At 37.9% G+C, this 16,900-nt stretch overlaps 1 protein-coding gene across 6 annotated transcripts in view; it reads right to left on the bottom strand.

The window, feature by feature from the left end:
• Positions 1 to 16,900, bottom strand: part of MATR3 (matrin 3) — a 37,421-nt gene continuing 20,521 nt past the window's right edge. For 3 of the 6 annotated variants that reach the window (XM_030927664.1, XM_030927668.1, XM_030927666.1), the window contains 13 exons: positions 15,375 to 15,436; positions 14,363 to 14,404; positions 13,913 to 14,025; positions 13,017 to 13,069; positions 12,394 to 12,519; positions 11,381 to 11,506; positions 10,914 to 11,081; positions 8,797 to 8,928; positions 8,284 to 8,327; positions 7,823 to 8,192; positions 4,782 to 5,148; positions 4,155 to 4,276; positions 1 to 1,098 (listed from right to left, as the gene is read on the bottom strand). In XM_030927664.1, coding sequence (XP_030783524.1) covers positions 1,048 to 1,098; positions 4,155 to 4,276; positions 4,782 to 5,148; positions 7,823 to 8,192; positions 8,284 to 8,327; positions 8,797 to 8,928; positions 10,914 to 11,081; positions 11,381 to 11,506; positions 12,394 to 12,519; positions 13,017 to 13,069; positions 13,913 to 14,025; positions 14,363 to 14,404; positions 15,375 to 15,436 — 1,776 coding nt within the window. In that variant the 3' untranslated portion in view covers positions 1 to 1,047. The remainder of the gene's footprint in view (positions 1,099 to 4,154; positions 4,277 to 4,781; positions 5,149 to 7,822; positions 8,193 to 8,283; positions 8,328 to 8,796; positions 8,929 to 10,913; positions 11,082 to 11,380; positions 11,507 to 12,393; positions 12,520 to 13,016; positions 13,070 to 13,912; positions 14,026 to 14,362; positions 14,405 to 15,374; positions 15,437 to 16,900) is intronic. The other 3 variants (XM_010388109.2, XM_030927667.1, XM_030927669.1) reach the window with 2 other exon arrangements.

Genomic DNA, 16,900 nt, shown 5'->3' with positions numbered 1-16,900 from the left:
TTGGTTAACATTCCAAACATGTATAACCAATGAACATGGCCTAGGGTTTTCTTTTTATTGGTATTCACTTCAGTAACTTGAATCCACAGATATAAGCAGTATATAACCAGAAAGTTACAAGTAAACACAAATTATACATGCAAATTTCTGTTCACAAAGGTCACATGTGCAGGTACATGAATTAGAAGCGTGCATCTAGGATTATGGCCAAACTGTTTTAAAAATGCAGAAATGTAAAATTACATCTTGAAAATATGAAGAGATGGTCTACACACTTCAAAAATCAAATGTTGCTTATACCAGAGATGTATGACAATTATGGGATTCAAGTGACAAGCAGTAAGATCTCAAAAATTAATACTGGTCAAAGAGAACGGGAATATTTTTACATTTCACTGAAAATACATTGACTACTAGAATACGAAATCTAGCAGGAACTCAGGGAAAAAATTACAAAATCTAAAGCCAATTACTTAATATTTCTTATTACCTAAACAACAGCATGACATTAACAGAAAACTGCACCTGCATTTGAATCGCCAATCTCACGTTAATGAAGTTCTCCAAAAATGAAATGCAACCAAAAGAGGTTCAAACTCCAAATCAAAGTCTGCAAGGCTCAGATTAAAACATGGAATGTTTCAGATGAAAGTAATAAAAATACTATTGGTTTTGTTCTTTATTGAATGGAATAAAATGTTGACATTTCTTTGAAACTTGGAACTACTAAATTTCATTTTTCCAAATGGTTCTACATTTCTTTCTTAGTGGTGCAAGTTGTCTTAAGTAGCTTAGGAAGTCAATCTCTACAAAGTACTTCTGTCCATTGCCATTTTGATAAAACAAAAACTATTCATTAACTTAACCATATGTGTATTTTTTTTTTGCTATAACACTTAACACATGAACAGACATCTATTATTTCTCCACTAAAACAAAAGAGTACAATAGTTTTCTTCTAACTATCAGTATTGTATTTAAAAAAGGTTAACATTAAAAACGAAGAACCATTATTTTCTTTGAAATCATTAAATCTTCTTGCACATCTTAAGTTTCCTTCTTCTGTCTGCGTTCTTCTGCCAATTTATTCAGAAATTTCTAAAAAGAGAGAGAGAATTAAAGCCACTGAGTCACCTAAGAGAAACACAGCAAAATGGATTAATTCCAAAACCAAATATCTTATATCCAAGTTCAGGGACTTAAACTATAATTTTGTCAATATTTTCAACAATTAGTTAATCCTTACTAGCACACAAAAACTGTTTCAGGACATTAAAATAAGGCATGGGGAAAAAATGGTAAAAGGTAAAAAAAAAAAAAGGGTATTTTGAATGTTATAATTAAGCCTAAATTTTAGAGATGAGAAAACAAAGACCACAGTCACACTGAACTGACACCAGCCCAAGAACTATGGGTCTAAATGACATGCATTTTTATTTTATTTTATTTATTTATTTATTTTGAGACAGAGTTTTGCTCTGTTGCCCAGGCTGGAGTGCAGTGGCGTGATCTCGGCTCACTGCAACCTCCACCTCCCAGGTTCAAGTGATTCTCCTGCCTCAACCTCCCAAGTAACTGGGATTCCAGGCACTCGCCATCATGCCCAGCTAATTTTTTTGAACTTTTGGTAGAGACAAGGTTTTCACTGTGTTGGCCAGGCTGGTCTCAAACTCCTAATCTCAGGTGATCTGCCCGTCTCCACCTCCCAAAGTGCTGAGATTACATGCATGAGCTACCACATCTGGCCTTAATGCACTATTCATTAAATCACCTGCACAAACATTTTCTTGCAAGGCCAGCAGTAAATATTTTAGACTCATTGAGCCATTCAGTCTTAACTACTCAATCCTGCACTCCATTATAAACTAAAACAACTATAGATGACACTTAAATGATTATGGATGTGGGTTCTAATAAAACCTTACAAAAGCAGATGACTGAGCAACATGCGTAGCTTGCTGACCCCTGCCATTAAACCTGGGACTTCTAGAGTCTCTAGACACAGCAGCTCCATTAAGACACTAATGGAAGTACAAAAGACATATTCAAAAATCTAATCTAAAATGTCCAAAGTATCTTTCCATCTCATTGGAATTTATCAACTTAATATAGTTAATGCAAAATAGTATGAATTAAAAGCCATTATATCCTTTAAGAAAAAAACAAAACACCCCACAAACATTCAGTTAGGAAAGTATGAATATACCATTAGCAAGTTACTGTATTGCTTAATAGTTTCTTGATGAAGGTGACAAAGTTTCTTTAAAATACAAGGAAATAATAGGTCATCACGCCCGTAATCCCAGCACTTTGGGAGGTTGAGGCAGGCGGATCACCTGAGGTCAGGAGTTTGAGACCAGCCTGGCTAACATGGTGAAACCCCGTTTCTCCTAAAAATACATAAAATTAGCTGGGTATGGCGGCATGCGCCTGTAATCCCAGTTACTCGGGAGCCTGAGGCAGGAGAATTGCTTGAACCCGGGAGGCAGAGGTTGCAGTGAGCTGAGATTGTGCCGTTGTACTCCAACTTGGGCAACAAGAGCAAAACTCTGTCTCAAAAAAAATAAAAATAAATAAAATATAAGGAAATAATAAAAGGAGCCACAGGAAGCACCAAGCAATCTTTTATATTATTTCCATATTCTTCTCAACAATACATACAGTTTTTGACCCCAAACCGCTTAAAATCAAAGCAGATAAAAATACTTGTACCAGGGCGGGCACTGTGGCTCAGGCCTGTAATCCCAGCACTTCTGGAGGCCGAGGCAGGCGGATCACCTGAAGCCGGGAGTTCCAGACCAGCCTGACCAACATGGAGAAACCCCATGGAGAAAATACAAAACTAGCCAAGCGTGGTGGTGCATGCCTGTAATGCCAGCTGCTTAGGAGGCTGAGGCAAGAGAATGGCTTGAACCCGGGAGAGGGGTTTGGGGTGAGCCAAAATCACACCACTGCACTCCAGCCCTGGGAAACAAGAGCAAAATGGTCTCAAAAAAATAAAAATAAAAAAATTGTACTACATTGCTGCTACCATTGCAAATAACCACGATTCTTTCTTCATATACAGCATGGTAAGAGACATATAGATGGCAAAGAGCAGCTACATTAAAAAACAAAACAACAACAAAAAAACAGAAGTGATACACAGCCAGGAACCTAAATTATTTACAAAATTAAAGATTACATTCATCCATTTAGTCAACATAGAACATATCTAAAGATTGAATAACTATAGTTAACTTATTATAAAGCAGTGTGAAAAACCAAGGTATCTATAATTGAGTTGTTTAGCAACTACTTTTAAGTTTCAGTCACTATTTCAACAAGTAGTCCAAAGAGGCTGATAATTACAAAAACAAACTTCAATATATCTCAACAGGAATTATTCTTCAGTGATGTTGTGGTTTATATATTTACGCCTTTGATCTTTATATTCTTTTGGTCATAAAAATAACTGAAGTGTCATTATCAATGTCAATATTAAAAAATTATTTAATATGAATGGTCATGCGACTTTTAGTATTCAGACTCCCAGCATCTTCCAAATTAAGAGATACAGCCCAACAACAATTTGAGAATACTTGAGTAAGTTTAATTCTATCACGGAATTTATAACATGGTTAGAAAACACTAAATTGTTACGTAACAAGGGTAAACTATGACAAGAGGCTCAACAGATGTTTCCATAATCCATCAAGAAAGAAAGAAAGGGCCGGGCGCGGTGGCTCATGCCTGTAATCCCAGCACTTTGGGAGGCTGAAGTGGGCAGATCACCAGAGGTCAGGAGTTCAAGACCAGCCAGCCTGGCCAACATAGTGAAACCCTATTTCTACTAAAAATACAAAAATTAGCTGGGTGTGGTGGTGTATGCCTGTAATCTCAACTACTTGGGAGGCTGAGGCAGGAGAATTGCTTGAACCCGGGAGGTAGAGGTTGCAGTGAGCCAAGATCACACCATTGTACTCCAACCTTGGCGACAAGAGTGAAACTCTGTCTTAAAAAAGAAAAAAGTAAATAAAAAGTTATCTTCAGGATAAAGCACTGCATTGAGTCTAGAGAGAAGACTATACACATTTTTACTTATATATCCCACTTATTTCCAGAACTTACTAAGTTTTCACAAAAGAACTCTCCTGTTTTACATTCAGCCTTACCTTTAATTTCTGATAATGAGGAAGGCTGCTGCAATGAGTATTCTTTGCAACTTCTTCATTTGTATAAAAGAGGGAACACAGCTTACAGTAAAACCCTGTTTTAGGTATCACATAGTCTATACCTAGAAACACAAACATACATTCTTACAAATCAAACTGAAGATTTTATTTAGTATTCACAATTTTATCTGTCAACATAATTTAAATGAAACATGTTTCTGAGAAGTTCAATACAGCCTAAGATAGAAAACAAAAACAAAAATAGAACCATATTTTGCTTTTACCTAATTGATGTTTCAGGTCCCACCTAACTGTATTCTTAAAAAGAAATATAATATAGAAAAACAACATAGAAAGGCAAAACAAAAGCATGTGCAATTTGCAGGAAGTTTTATGAGGAGAAAAGGGAACACACTGTGGAATGACAACAGAAAATAATACAAAATCAGAGACATGCTTAAGAGGAAAATATATCCATTAAGATTTATAAATTGTTCCCTATAAAACAAAGCAAATTTAAAATGCTATCACAGCTTATATAAGACCAACTTTAAAATCTTATTTTAAAACCTAAGAGTTTGTTTTGAGGAGAGTGAGGAAGGTGAAGAACAAAGACTTAAATCTCACCAACAGGAACATTGGGCTGATATGGTCCAATTCTATACTCATCTGGGATTGTATAGTCCTCCTTGTTCTCATCACTTTGACCATCTGCGTTTTCACTTGTATCTTTGTTGGGATCATCAGCGTTCTCAGCAGATTCAGCACCTGGTTCTGTGTTTTCCTCATTTTTAATTCCATTTTCCAACGCTGCTTCGTTTTCTTGATCAAGTTCCTCGATCTTGTCCACCTTAATTTCAACCAAACCATCATCATTTTTGTCACCAGATTTAAATGCCATGCCCGATTTACGAAGTTTCTGAAGTTCCGAATCTTCCTCATCACCAACCTCATCTAGAGTGACAAAACCTTCCATACTCCCTGGGAAACGACGCTGTTAAGAAAGACAAATTTACTCTGCAACAATTATCCTGCAGCATCCCTTCCATCTGCTTTACTTGAAGGGAAATGGATAGCGTCTTTGCCTTTTTTTCTTTTTTCTTTTCAGACGGAGTCTGGCTCTATTGCCCAGGCTGGAGTGCAGTGGCATGATCTCTGCTCACTGCAAACTCCTCCTCCTGGGTTCACGCCATTCTCCTGCTTCAGCCTCTCGAGTAGCTAGGACTACAGGCGCCTGCCACCATGCCCGGCTAATTTTTTTGTTATTTTTAGTAGAGGCGGTGTTTCACCATGTTAGCCAGGATGGTCTCGATCTCCTGACCTTGTTATCTGCCCGCCTCGGCCTCCCAAAGTGCTAGGATTACAGGCGTGAGCCACCACGTCCGGCTGCATCTTTGTCTTTATTCATTAGCTCAAAATAATAACTTCTTCCTTTCTCCCAAAAAAATTACTGATAATTTGAAAAATAATTTAGCTTATTTTAAAACTAAAAAATGGAAGGTCTGCCTCACACAAACAGCAGAAGTTAAATGAGGTAAGAATATTCATATTTTATCTTTTCTGAGACTACAATGCTGCTAGTGAACGTGTAAAAAACTTGATTTGGTGAAAGTTGAGCAATGTCCTTTGTAAGACAGTATATTACAAATACCTACTCTTTAGAGCAAACGCTCAGTTTCAAATAGTGTAATGGCTAAAAAACCAAGCTCTGGGCCAGGCACGGTGGCTCACGCCTGTAATCCCAGCACTTTGGTAGGCTGAGGTGAGCAGATCACCCTGAGATCAGGAGTTCAAGACCATCCAGGCCAATATGGCAAAACCCCGTCTCTACTGAAAATACAAAAATTAGCCTGGTGTGGTGCTGGGTGCCTATAATCCCAGCTACTTGGGAGGCTGAGGCAGGAGAACTTGAACCTGGGAGGTGGAGGCTGCAGTGAGCCGAGATCATGCCACTGCACTCCAGCCTGGGTGACTGAATGAGACTCCGTCTCAAAAAAAAAAAAAAAAAAAAATCATGCTCTGAAGAATAACTACCTAAATTTTGGCTCTGCGTCTTATAGGATTATTTAACTTCTCCATACTTTGATTTTCCTTGTTTGTGGAATGGAGGTAACAACAGTACGAGCTACATATGGTTATTTTGAGGATTAAATTAATAAATGTGTATATATATATAAAGAACTTAGAAAAAGGTATGGCATTAAATGCCATTAAACGTAATTATTAGCATTTATAAATGTAAACATAATGATCAGCTCTAGTTAGAAAAATAAAGGAAGCTGCCCGGGCGCGATGGCTCACGCCTGTAATCCCAGCACTTTGGGAGGCCGAGGCGGGTGGATCACGAGGTCAGGAGATCGAAACCATCCTGGTTAACACGGTGAAACCCCGTCTCTACTGGAAATACAAAAAATTAGCTGGGCATGGTGGCGGTTGCAGCTACTCGGGAGGCCGAGGCAGGAGAATGGCTTGAACCCGGGAGGCGGAGCTTGCAGTGAGCCGAGATCGCGCAACCGCACTCTAGCCTGGGCGACAAGAGACAGACTCCGTCTCAAAAAAAAAAAAAAAAGAAGAAAAGAAAAATAAAGGAAGTTACTTGACGAAGCCATCAAATAAAAACCCAGAGGTAAATACTGGTTTTGAGTTGAATGTTACAGAAAAGGAACCAACGGAATATGGAATAGGATGGCAAAAATTTCATTTCACTCTACTTGTTTTTCTTGAGACAGAGTCTCGCTCTTGTCACCCAGGCTGGAGTACAGTGGTGTGATCTTCGCTAGCCTCCCAGATTCAAGCAATTCTCCTGGCTCAGTCTTTCTGAGTAGCTGCTACAGGTATGTGCCACCACACCCGTCTAATTTTTGTATTTTTAGTAGAGATGGGGTTTCACCATGTAGGTTCTGAACTCGTGGCCTCCAGTTATCTGCCGGGCCTCCCAAAGTGCTGGGATTACAGGCGTGACCCACTGGGCCTGGTTGACTCTGAAATTTTATGAGTCATTTAACATAAAAAGTTTTCCTCAAAGGCATTTTAATGCCCTACTCCTTAAGCTAGGCAGTCAGCACAATGTGGGTCTTTTGTTTTACTCTTATGTGTGTATTTTCATATTTATATTCACTTTGTATGTGTCTTCTAAATGACTTACATGTTCAAACAAAATTGTTTTAAAAGATACTAAAGTATCGGACCAGGCCAACATATCTCAAATAGGAAAAATTATTCAATAATTTTTGAATGAGTGGCAAAAGTTTTAACTATCTCGGGTCAATTAACTTACTGCAAACTCATGTCCTGTATTTTTTTTTTCCCAAAGCTACAATATAAGGCTGCCTACCTATATGCTACCACAACTATTTTTTTAAAGCTACACTATAAGGCTGCCTACCCACATGCTACCACTACAATACAGAAGCATATATTGAGTCCTTCTCCCTCATTTTTACTAAAAAGTTTCCTCTTTGAGCTGATGTTTTTTGCCAACTATAATAAAATGTCTTATTTAATTATTGATTGCAGAGTTTAAATGTTTATATTCTGGTTCATATCTGATTTATTTTTGATTTAAATCATGTAATTCTCTTTATCTGACACTGCTTAGGTGAATAACTTGAAACACTGATCTGATCTAATGTTCTACTAAAACAAATCAGTATTATGTCTTTCTTTACCTTTTTAAGCTTTTTCTTTGCTGCTGCTGAAGCACTTGCATCTTTTTTCACAGCTTTATCTGAAGGTTCCTTTTTCCCATCAGAAGCCACATCACCTAAATTAGCAAGATCGGTCTCGTCTCCCACTGAACTGCCACTTTCTAGCAGGGCTGCTGCTTCTTCTTCATCTACAAGTAGCTCATCTTCAGATTCAAGAAGCATATTAGGTTCCTGCTCTGTCTGGTCATCCTTTGTGTCTTTCTCACCATCTTCACCGGACTTCTCTTCTTGTTCTTTACCTTCGGTTGAACTTTCAGTCTTCTGGGAACCATCAGTTTTGGATTTCTTATCACTTGGAGATTCTTTGCCGTCTGGAGAGTAAGATCTTTTTCTGAAATCAAAAGGACACACCACAATTAATTTGTCATCTGAAAAAGTTAAGTTGAATATACTAACACATATGAAAAACAAAATGAAATTACCGGGATTTATCTTTTTTCAGTAAATCAATGCCTCTGTTTGGAATCTAAAAAAGACAAAAAAAGTTTTACAGAAGTTAAATAATACATTTGCAGAATACACAATTATCCAGTGAATTAATAATTGGAGACGATCCCTATAATCAACTCAGCTTATTCAATCCCCATAACCTTATCCAAGAACCTAAGGTGCCTACAGTCAGACATTCATCATTATGACCATACCAACAGAAAAGTGGAAAATAAAGCATTCTGGTAGCAGAACGCTATTAAAAACTTAAACAGGTAAGAGCAATGAAGGTGTCCTTTAGGGAAGACTAGTTCTGCCATTAAAGACCAGAAAAAAAAGTTGTTCTTTTTCAATAACTTATTTCTTTCAATAGATTTACCTCTTTCAATAAACTTACATTTCAATAATCCTGTATTTTTTAGCATACAAAAATGTTTAGAAGAATGTTGTGGCTTTAAATATGTAAAAACAGGCTGTTAAATGATGACAAATCAAACACTACATACCCTCAGTACCAGTTTTTTATATTTCTCAGACAGGTCAACCTTCACACATCTCCCCTGAAACCAAAGGGCTTTTTTCAAACAATGGTCAACCATTGCCATTGCATCTTCTCTTGTCTCCATCTCAATAAAAGCCTTGAAAAGAAAAGAACACAAGAAAAGAGATACCACAAAGCACATTATATTTTATAAAATTGTATAAAACCTTATTATGTATTCTACCTACTGGTTAGAAAATCTTCATTACTTTTTTTCTTTTCTGAGACAGGGTCTCACTGTGTCACCCAGGCTGGAATGCAGTGGCACAATCTTGGCTCACTGAAGCCTCGATGTGCTGGGCCCATGTGATCCTCCCACCTCAGCCCCCCAGTAGCTAGGTCTACAGGCATGCACCATCATGCCTGGCTAATTTTTGTAGTTTTTGTAGAGATGGGGTTTCACCATCTTGCCTAGACTGGTCTCGAGCTCCTGGACTCAGGCGATCCTCCTCCTGCTTTGGCCTCCCAAAGTGCTGGGATTACAGTTTCGTGAAAGCCACCACACCCGGCTAAAACTTTTAATCTTTAACACAGAGTTAAAAAGTCACTGAATAGGGTTGGGCACAGTGGCTCACGCCTGTAATCCCAACACTTTGGGAGGCCACAGCGGGTGGCTCACCTGAGGTCAGGAATTCCGAGAACAGCCTGACCAGTATGGTGAAACCCCATCTCTACTACAAATGCAAAAATTAGCTGGGCCTGGTGGAGTGTGCCTACTGTAGTCCCAGCTACCCAGGAGGCGGGAGGTTACAGTGAGCCAAGATGGCACCATTGCACTCCAGACTGGGCAACAGAGCGAGACTCCATCTCAGAAAAAACCAAAAACCAAAAAACCAACCTGTCAGATTTACAAAATCCCCAAGAATCACTGTAGTGCCAAATACTAAACCATCTATATACACTATTTCTGCAAAAAAGTAATAAGCCCAGAAGATATTAAAATACTGTAAGAAAAATAAAAGTCTGGAAGAACACAAACTTGCAATGCTGAATTACAGAAGTGTTTAAAACAAAAAAAGAAAAATAGAAAAGATGTTCTCCTCATCCTTATTTCCTTTTTGAGATAGGCTCTCACTCCACTGCCTATGCTGAAGTGCAGTGGCACAGTCACAGTTAACTACAACCTTGGACTCCTGGGTTACCTAAGTGTTCCACCCAACCTCAGACTCCCAGAGTAGCTAAAATCGTATGAGCACGCCACTTTGCCTGGTTAAAATTTTTTTTTTTTTGTACAGATATGGCCTCAGTATGTTGTCTCAAACTCCTGGGCAACTCTGGCCTCAGCCTCCCAAAGTCTAGGGATTTACAGGCATGAGCCAATGCACCTGGCCTAACTCTAATTTTTTTTTGAAATGGGGTCTTGCTCTGTCACCCAGGCTGGAGTGCAGTGCGATCTTGGCTCACTGCAAGCTCCGCCTCCCGGGTTCACGCCATTACCCTGCCTCAGCCTCCCCACCACACCTGGCTAATTTTTTTGCATTTTTAGTAAGAGATGGGGTTTCACTGTGTTAGCCAGGATGGTCTCGATCTCCTGACCTTGTGATCTGCCCGCCTCCGCCTCCCCAAGTGCTGGGATTACAGGCGTAAGCCACCGTACCTGGCTAACTCTAAATTTTTTAAATAAAAGGAAAAAAAAAAAAAAAAGGATGAAATAAAACAACTCGTCCTCCAGATTTCATCACTAAAAATAGGGATACACTTAAAAAAATTTTTTTTCTTTTTTCTTTTTTTTTGAGTTGGCAGTTTCGCTCTGCCACCCAGGCTGGAGTGCAGTGGTGCAATCTTAGCTCACTACAACCTCTGCCTCCCACGGTTAAGTAATTCTCCTGCCTCAGCCTCCCCAGCAGCTGGGATTACAGGCACGCACCACCACGCCCAGATAATTTTTGTATTTTTGGTAGAGACAGAATTTCACCAAGCTTGCCAGGTTGGTCTCAAATTCCTGACATGAGGTGATTCATCCACCTTGGCCTCCCAAAGTGCTGGGATTACAGGCGTGAGGAACCACGCCCGGCCACATACTGAAAAATCTTAAAGGATTTTAATAAATTATCTTCTCTAAAAATTCCTTATGTGTATTACCTGACTTTTCATCCTCATCAATATGTAATTCTTTATTTTCCCATAAGGCTCAGCAAGCTTGAGAACAGCACTATCAGAATAGCCAGAATGGGGCAAATTGCTGAGATGTATCACACGTCCAAGCTCTTGTTTTTGATCAAACTTCTGATCTGGCTTTCCTTCAGGTTTCTTTAATAAACAACAACAACAAAAGGAAAAACGTGCAATAATTATTAGTTAACAGTTAAAAACATCCTAGTCTTTACCAATTATTTTATTTTTATAGAGACGAGGTCTTACTATGTTGCCCAGGCTTGCCTTGAACTCCTGGGCCTCACATAATACTTCTCACCTTGGCCTCCCAAGGTGCTGGGATTACAGGCGTGAGCCACCACACCCGGCCTTAGCAGTAATTTTAAATAACCAAAGTTAATAAATATTAAAATGATTTGTTAAACTGATATACAGCTTGCAAAAATAAACATTACCTTTATTCTTTTATACTTCTGGGATAAATGAACTCTCACTGGCTTGCCAAATACTAACGCTGGTGTGGTTGTGTAATAATCCACTGCAGCCTGAGCATCCTCTGTGGTTGCCATTTCAATAAATGCCTGAAATTGTACAAAAAGTTATTTCTCTGTTGTTTCCAATCAGCCCTCTCACATTGAACTACAGATTTTTCTTCCTAAAAAATAACAATGCCCCAAATCTTTCCAGATATATTTAATCAGTAAGTAGAAAATACTTTCAAGAATTAAAAAACAAAACAAAAAACAGGCCAGGCCCAGTAGCTCACGCCTGTAATCCCAACACTTTGGGAGGCCGAGGCAGGCGGATCACAAGGTCGAGAAATTGAGACCATCCTGGCCAACAAGATGGTAAAACCCTGTCTCTACTAAAAATACAAAACTCAGCTGGGTGTGAGGGCGCACGCTTGTAGTCCCAGCTACTTGGGAGGCTGAGGTAGGAGAATCACTAGAACCCAGGAGGTGGAGGTTGTAGTGAGCCGAGATTGCGCCACTGCACTCCAGCCTGGGTGACAGAGCAAGACTCCGTCTCATAAAACAAAGAAACAAAAAAACCCCACAAAACAATGTTGCCAATTTGCTATTTTATTATAAGGACCACCTCATATTAGTTCATTCTACTGCATTACTTTTATTATTTACTATGCCTATTGGACTAAAAATAATGACTTGAAACCATCATTTTGGTATAGATCTGAAATGGCTTTCCACAGAATTTTCCTTTTACAGCTTTTATAGTAGTATAATGACAATTACTACCTAAGGATCATAATTCATAGTTACTAATAATCCATTAGCACTCTATTATTACTGTTATTTATCACTACCGGTCTTTTCCTCTACAACATTCCGCATTTGATAAACTTAAGATTACCTTGAGTTTTATTTTTCTAATACAAAATCATTTAATTCTTATAGAAAATATATTAGTGGCATGAATAAATGAATAATACCATCATTTTAATTCATACCTCATTAATTTTATTTAGAATCAGATGATTTGAAATGACTCCAAATGGTTCTACCAGCTGTAATAGCTGGTATCTCAAGTTTTTCCCTCGTTGAAAATCCATGATGTGAACAACTCTGCTAGTTTCCTGTCCATTAGGGGGAAAAAAACAAGCAATTAAGTCTCTTTAAAGCAATATGAAACCAATTATGCATTAGGACTTTTTATAATCTATAATTAACCAGGGGAGTGTAAGTAAAACAACAACTCATAACATTTTAGAGAATTTTAAAACTACACATCAAACGTCACTGGGTAAGTTCTTTCTGACCATAGCCAAATGGTTAAACTACTTCAAAGTGTCAAAACATAGTCTCTGCTGTGATTTTTAAATTAAATATTGTACACATAAATGGAGAGCAAAGGTTCCAAGATGCTGAATCAAGGTGAGCTCACTGGACTATGGGCATATAAAATTTGAAGTCTTAATTATTATCAAAGCCATATAAAAACCTGATGGTTTTCAAATTATAGCAATCATCCCATAAGGACCATGATACATATTCAACTAGTAAGGATTTAGGACAAATCATATTCCCCAAAATCGTAAATACAGTAAAAGCAAAAGCTTCATTCATTACTGACCACTCTGCCTTTTTGCATGTGTCTAGGTCCTTGCAGGTTTCCATTTCCAGCACCTTTATGGGAAGAGAAAGTTTTCAGTCTTGTAATCAATATATTTGCTTAAAAAAGCAATTTTACTGAAAAACGCGCATCTTCCAAACACAAACGAAAAGCTCTTACAAATATGTGATTACCACTTTTCATGCAATGTTATTTCTGAGTAATATTTAAATGAGCCTTCTTTCACCTATAATCATTGCCTTTAATTTTCAGAAAGGAGCCAGTGTGGTGATTCACACCTGTAATCCCAGCACTTTGGGAGGCTGAGGAGAATGGATCATTTGAGGCCAGGTGTTTGAGACCAGCCTGGGCAACACCGCGAAACCCTTGCCTCTACCAAAAATACAAAAATTAGCCAGGTGTGATGGCACACGCTTGTAATCCCAGTTACTCAGAAGAGGCTGAAGCGCAAGAATTGCTTGAACCAGGGAGGCAGGGTTGTAGTGAGCGGAGATTGCACCATTACACTCCAGCCTGAGAGACAGAGTGAGACTCTGTCTCAAAGAAGTAAAATTTGTGGCCCGGCACAGCTACTCACACCTGTAATCCTAGCACTTTGGAGGCCCAGGTGGGTAGATTGCCTGAGGCCAAGAGTTCAAGATTAGTCTGGTCAACGCGGTTAAACCACATCTCTACTAAAAATACGAAAATTAGCTGGGCGTGGTGGCGGGCACCTGTAATCCCAGCTACTTGGGAGGCTGAGGCAGGAGAAATGCTTGCACCCAGGAGGCAGAGGTTACAGTGAGCCAATATCGCGCCTCCAGCCTGGGCAATAAGAGCGAACCCCTGTCTCAAAAAAATAAACATTTTCAGTAAGGGCTCTGTAAGGAAAAGTAACATGAATTTTATATAATTACCCAGATTTCCTCTTGGTCCAACTGCTGGTCCCCCAAGATGAAACGAGGGAGGTGGAGGTCCCAGAATTCCTGGTGCTGGATTTGTAGACTGCTGCAACATGAATGGATCACCCCTAGTAAAGTGAAGACATAAAATATAAATCATAATAAAGAGGTCCATTGGAAAGAATTAAGATTTAATGTTAAAGCACCCCAACATATGACCACAACCACTTCAATCTTTCAGGGTATCTGTGAAGTAACTAGATCAAAGTCTACATTAACAATAAAAAAATACAAATTACTACATAATATATATTCTAAAAATTGTTAACCGAAGTGAATTTTATCCAAGTCTCATTTTCAGTAAAGAAATTCTGAAAATACTTTGTTCATGAAATGCTGAAAGTTAAACCTGAATTCCTTACATTGATCTCCTTTACAAATGGTAGCTTAAAAAATTTAACTTACATTGTGTGTCCTGTATCATTGTCAGGATTCCATTCTGGGTAGCTTTAAAAAGACCAGAAAATTAACTTTAAAATAAAACTGTCCTTTTCACAAAACAGCCTTGTTTGGCCTCTAAAATAGAGATCATTTATTAGTAAAGTTATCTGAGAGTCTAAGTGTTAGAAACATAGTTTTAAAGCATTTCCCATAGATATTTCAAAATAAAAACTTCAGAACTTCAAAATAATCCACGAGAATAAACTTGTTTTATATTGCTTGCAAATGAAGATAATGTTGAAATTTAAGTTTTTCCTCTATTTGTTAAATTGTAAGGAGGAAGTGCTGCACAAAGAATTAGAAATGTGGGTTACATAGAAACAAGAACAGAGCACAGATTTTCCTTCTCCAATATTAATACCAAGAGCACAGTTGAGTTGTGACATTAGAAAGAAAGAATAGCCCCAACAGAGTTAGGCATATGTGAAAATTCCAACTCCAGTGAACAATGGGCACTGTGTGCTGCTTAAGCAGGGAGTTTTCTTTAGGAATTCCATTTCATGGCAGCAGCCTGAACTCAAAAACCAAAGATCTCAAAAGCAAAACAAAACAAAAAAAAAACACCACCAAGGATTTTCCTGGACAAAGAATTAGAATCTTTTAATAACCTACCCTCTTTTCTGTATCTTTTGCATTTTTAAAGTACGTATTATTAAAAATGTTACTGTGAATCCACTCTACATATCAAATACTATCTTTCACTATATCTAGTAAAAATCATCAATTTCTATAATGACCAATGTGTATGTATCCTAGAAATATTAAATAACAACAAAATATCATTATTACTGCATCTAATATTCAATATGAAATTTCCAGATCTAAACATTTTACTTGTAAATAGTATTGCCCATACAGTACCACTACGTGATATTAACATTGTGGATATTACAAGTAAATGATAAATTCCCAAAAACCAATAATGGCTGATTCTGATTCACGATAAGGATGTTTTAAAGGTATTTCAAACTCCTACATTTCAAGAAGAAGCTGGCATCGACGACTGTGACTTGCTCCATTGATATGTTGACTCCACTCCTGCAGCAAAGTAAATTAGTAGAATTAACAAAAATAAAGCTAAAATATTTTCATCTGAACCATTCAAACTCTTAGGACATTAATGTCTATGCAGTATCATAGGCTATACAAACACCTGCCCATTCACTAAATCACATTGATTTAATTTAAAACCATTTCTCTGAATCCTTGAGGCTTGATCCTGCCCTCAAATACGCTATGCACATTCTTGGAAAAACTGGATTAACTTGTCAACATAAGAGATTTGACAGGGAAAAGATACAGAGTTAATAAAGATCAAGAGTAGTAACTAACCTTGAGATTAGCAAGGCTTATTAACTTTTACTGTGGACCAAACTGAAGTATTCATTGTATGCTACTTTAGAGTACTCTGAATGATAAAACATCCATGTTTCTATCTACTTTTCTAGAAACTATATACTATAAATTTGAACAATTAGTTAAAATAGAATCTTTTAGGCGAAGCATGGTGGCTCACTTGAGACCAGGAGTTTGAGACCAGCCTAGCCAACATGGCGAAACCCCATCTCTACAAAAAATACAAACTTTAGCCGGGCGTGGTGGCGTACGCCCGTAGTCCCAGCTACTTGGAAGGCTGAGGCAGGAGAATCTCTTGAACCCAGGAGGCAGAGATTCCAGTGAGCTGAGATTGTGCCACCACGCTCCAGCCTAGGTGACAAAGACTCCGCCAAAAACAAAACAAAACAAAAACTTTAACCACATCCAGCTTTTGAGGATGTTCCAGGTTTACTACCTATTAAATACACAGTGAATGAAAAATGCACCATGATTAGCATTACCATAAAATGCTAACATGATTCAACAGAAATGGCTTTTCTAGAAAATGAATCCCATTTATCAAAATATTAAGCTTTCTTTATATTTCCCCAAAATAAAGAAGCAAATTTAAGGAATGCCTCAACAAATTTAGGGAGGGAAACATGACATTCTATCACTATTCACTCTTTCGTGGTTTATTTTAAATTGAAGAAGTAACTCTTATTCAAATAATTTCTTTAGAAAAAAATGCAGATATAAATGAGTTAACTTTTTAGGCAATGTAAGAATGAGGAGTCAGGAAAAGTGGGCTCTACCTAGACTGCCTAGGTTCCATTCCGAAATTACAAAGATGTGAATCTTTGGTCCGTGTTATTTAAATTCACTGGGACAGTAGTCATAGGGTTGTTGTGAAAAGCAAATGAGTCTATAAAGGTAAACTGCTTATCAGACCCTTGCCAGGCACATGGAATGTGCTTAAAAAAACAAAACAAAACCAAAAAACCGAACTGATTATAAAGCAGTCTTGTTTTACAATTCCTGCTTTACAACTATTATGGATGTTTCACAAACTCCCACAAATTGTAATTTCTGTAACACCCACACTACCCAATACAATTATATTTGGAATATAAAACATGGTCAGGCAATGTGTTTTTAAAGGGGGGTAGCTCACTGATAGCTGAA

The sequence above is a fragment of the Rhinopithecus roxellana genome, chromosome 3 (genome assembly GCF_007565055.1).
Source record: "Rhinopithecus roxellana isolate Shanxi Qingling chromosome 3, ASM756505v1, whole genome shotgun sequence".
Classification (NCBI taxonomy): Eukaryota; Metazoa; Chordata; class Mammalia; order Primates; family Cercopithecidae; genus Rhinopithecus; species Rhinopithecus roxellana.
Note: the sequence above shows the minus strand (reverse complement) of the source record. Positions and strands in the feature narration are given on the sequence as shown.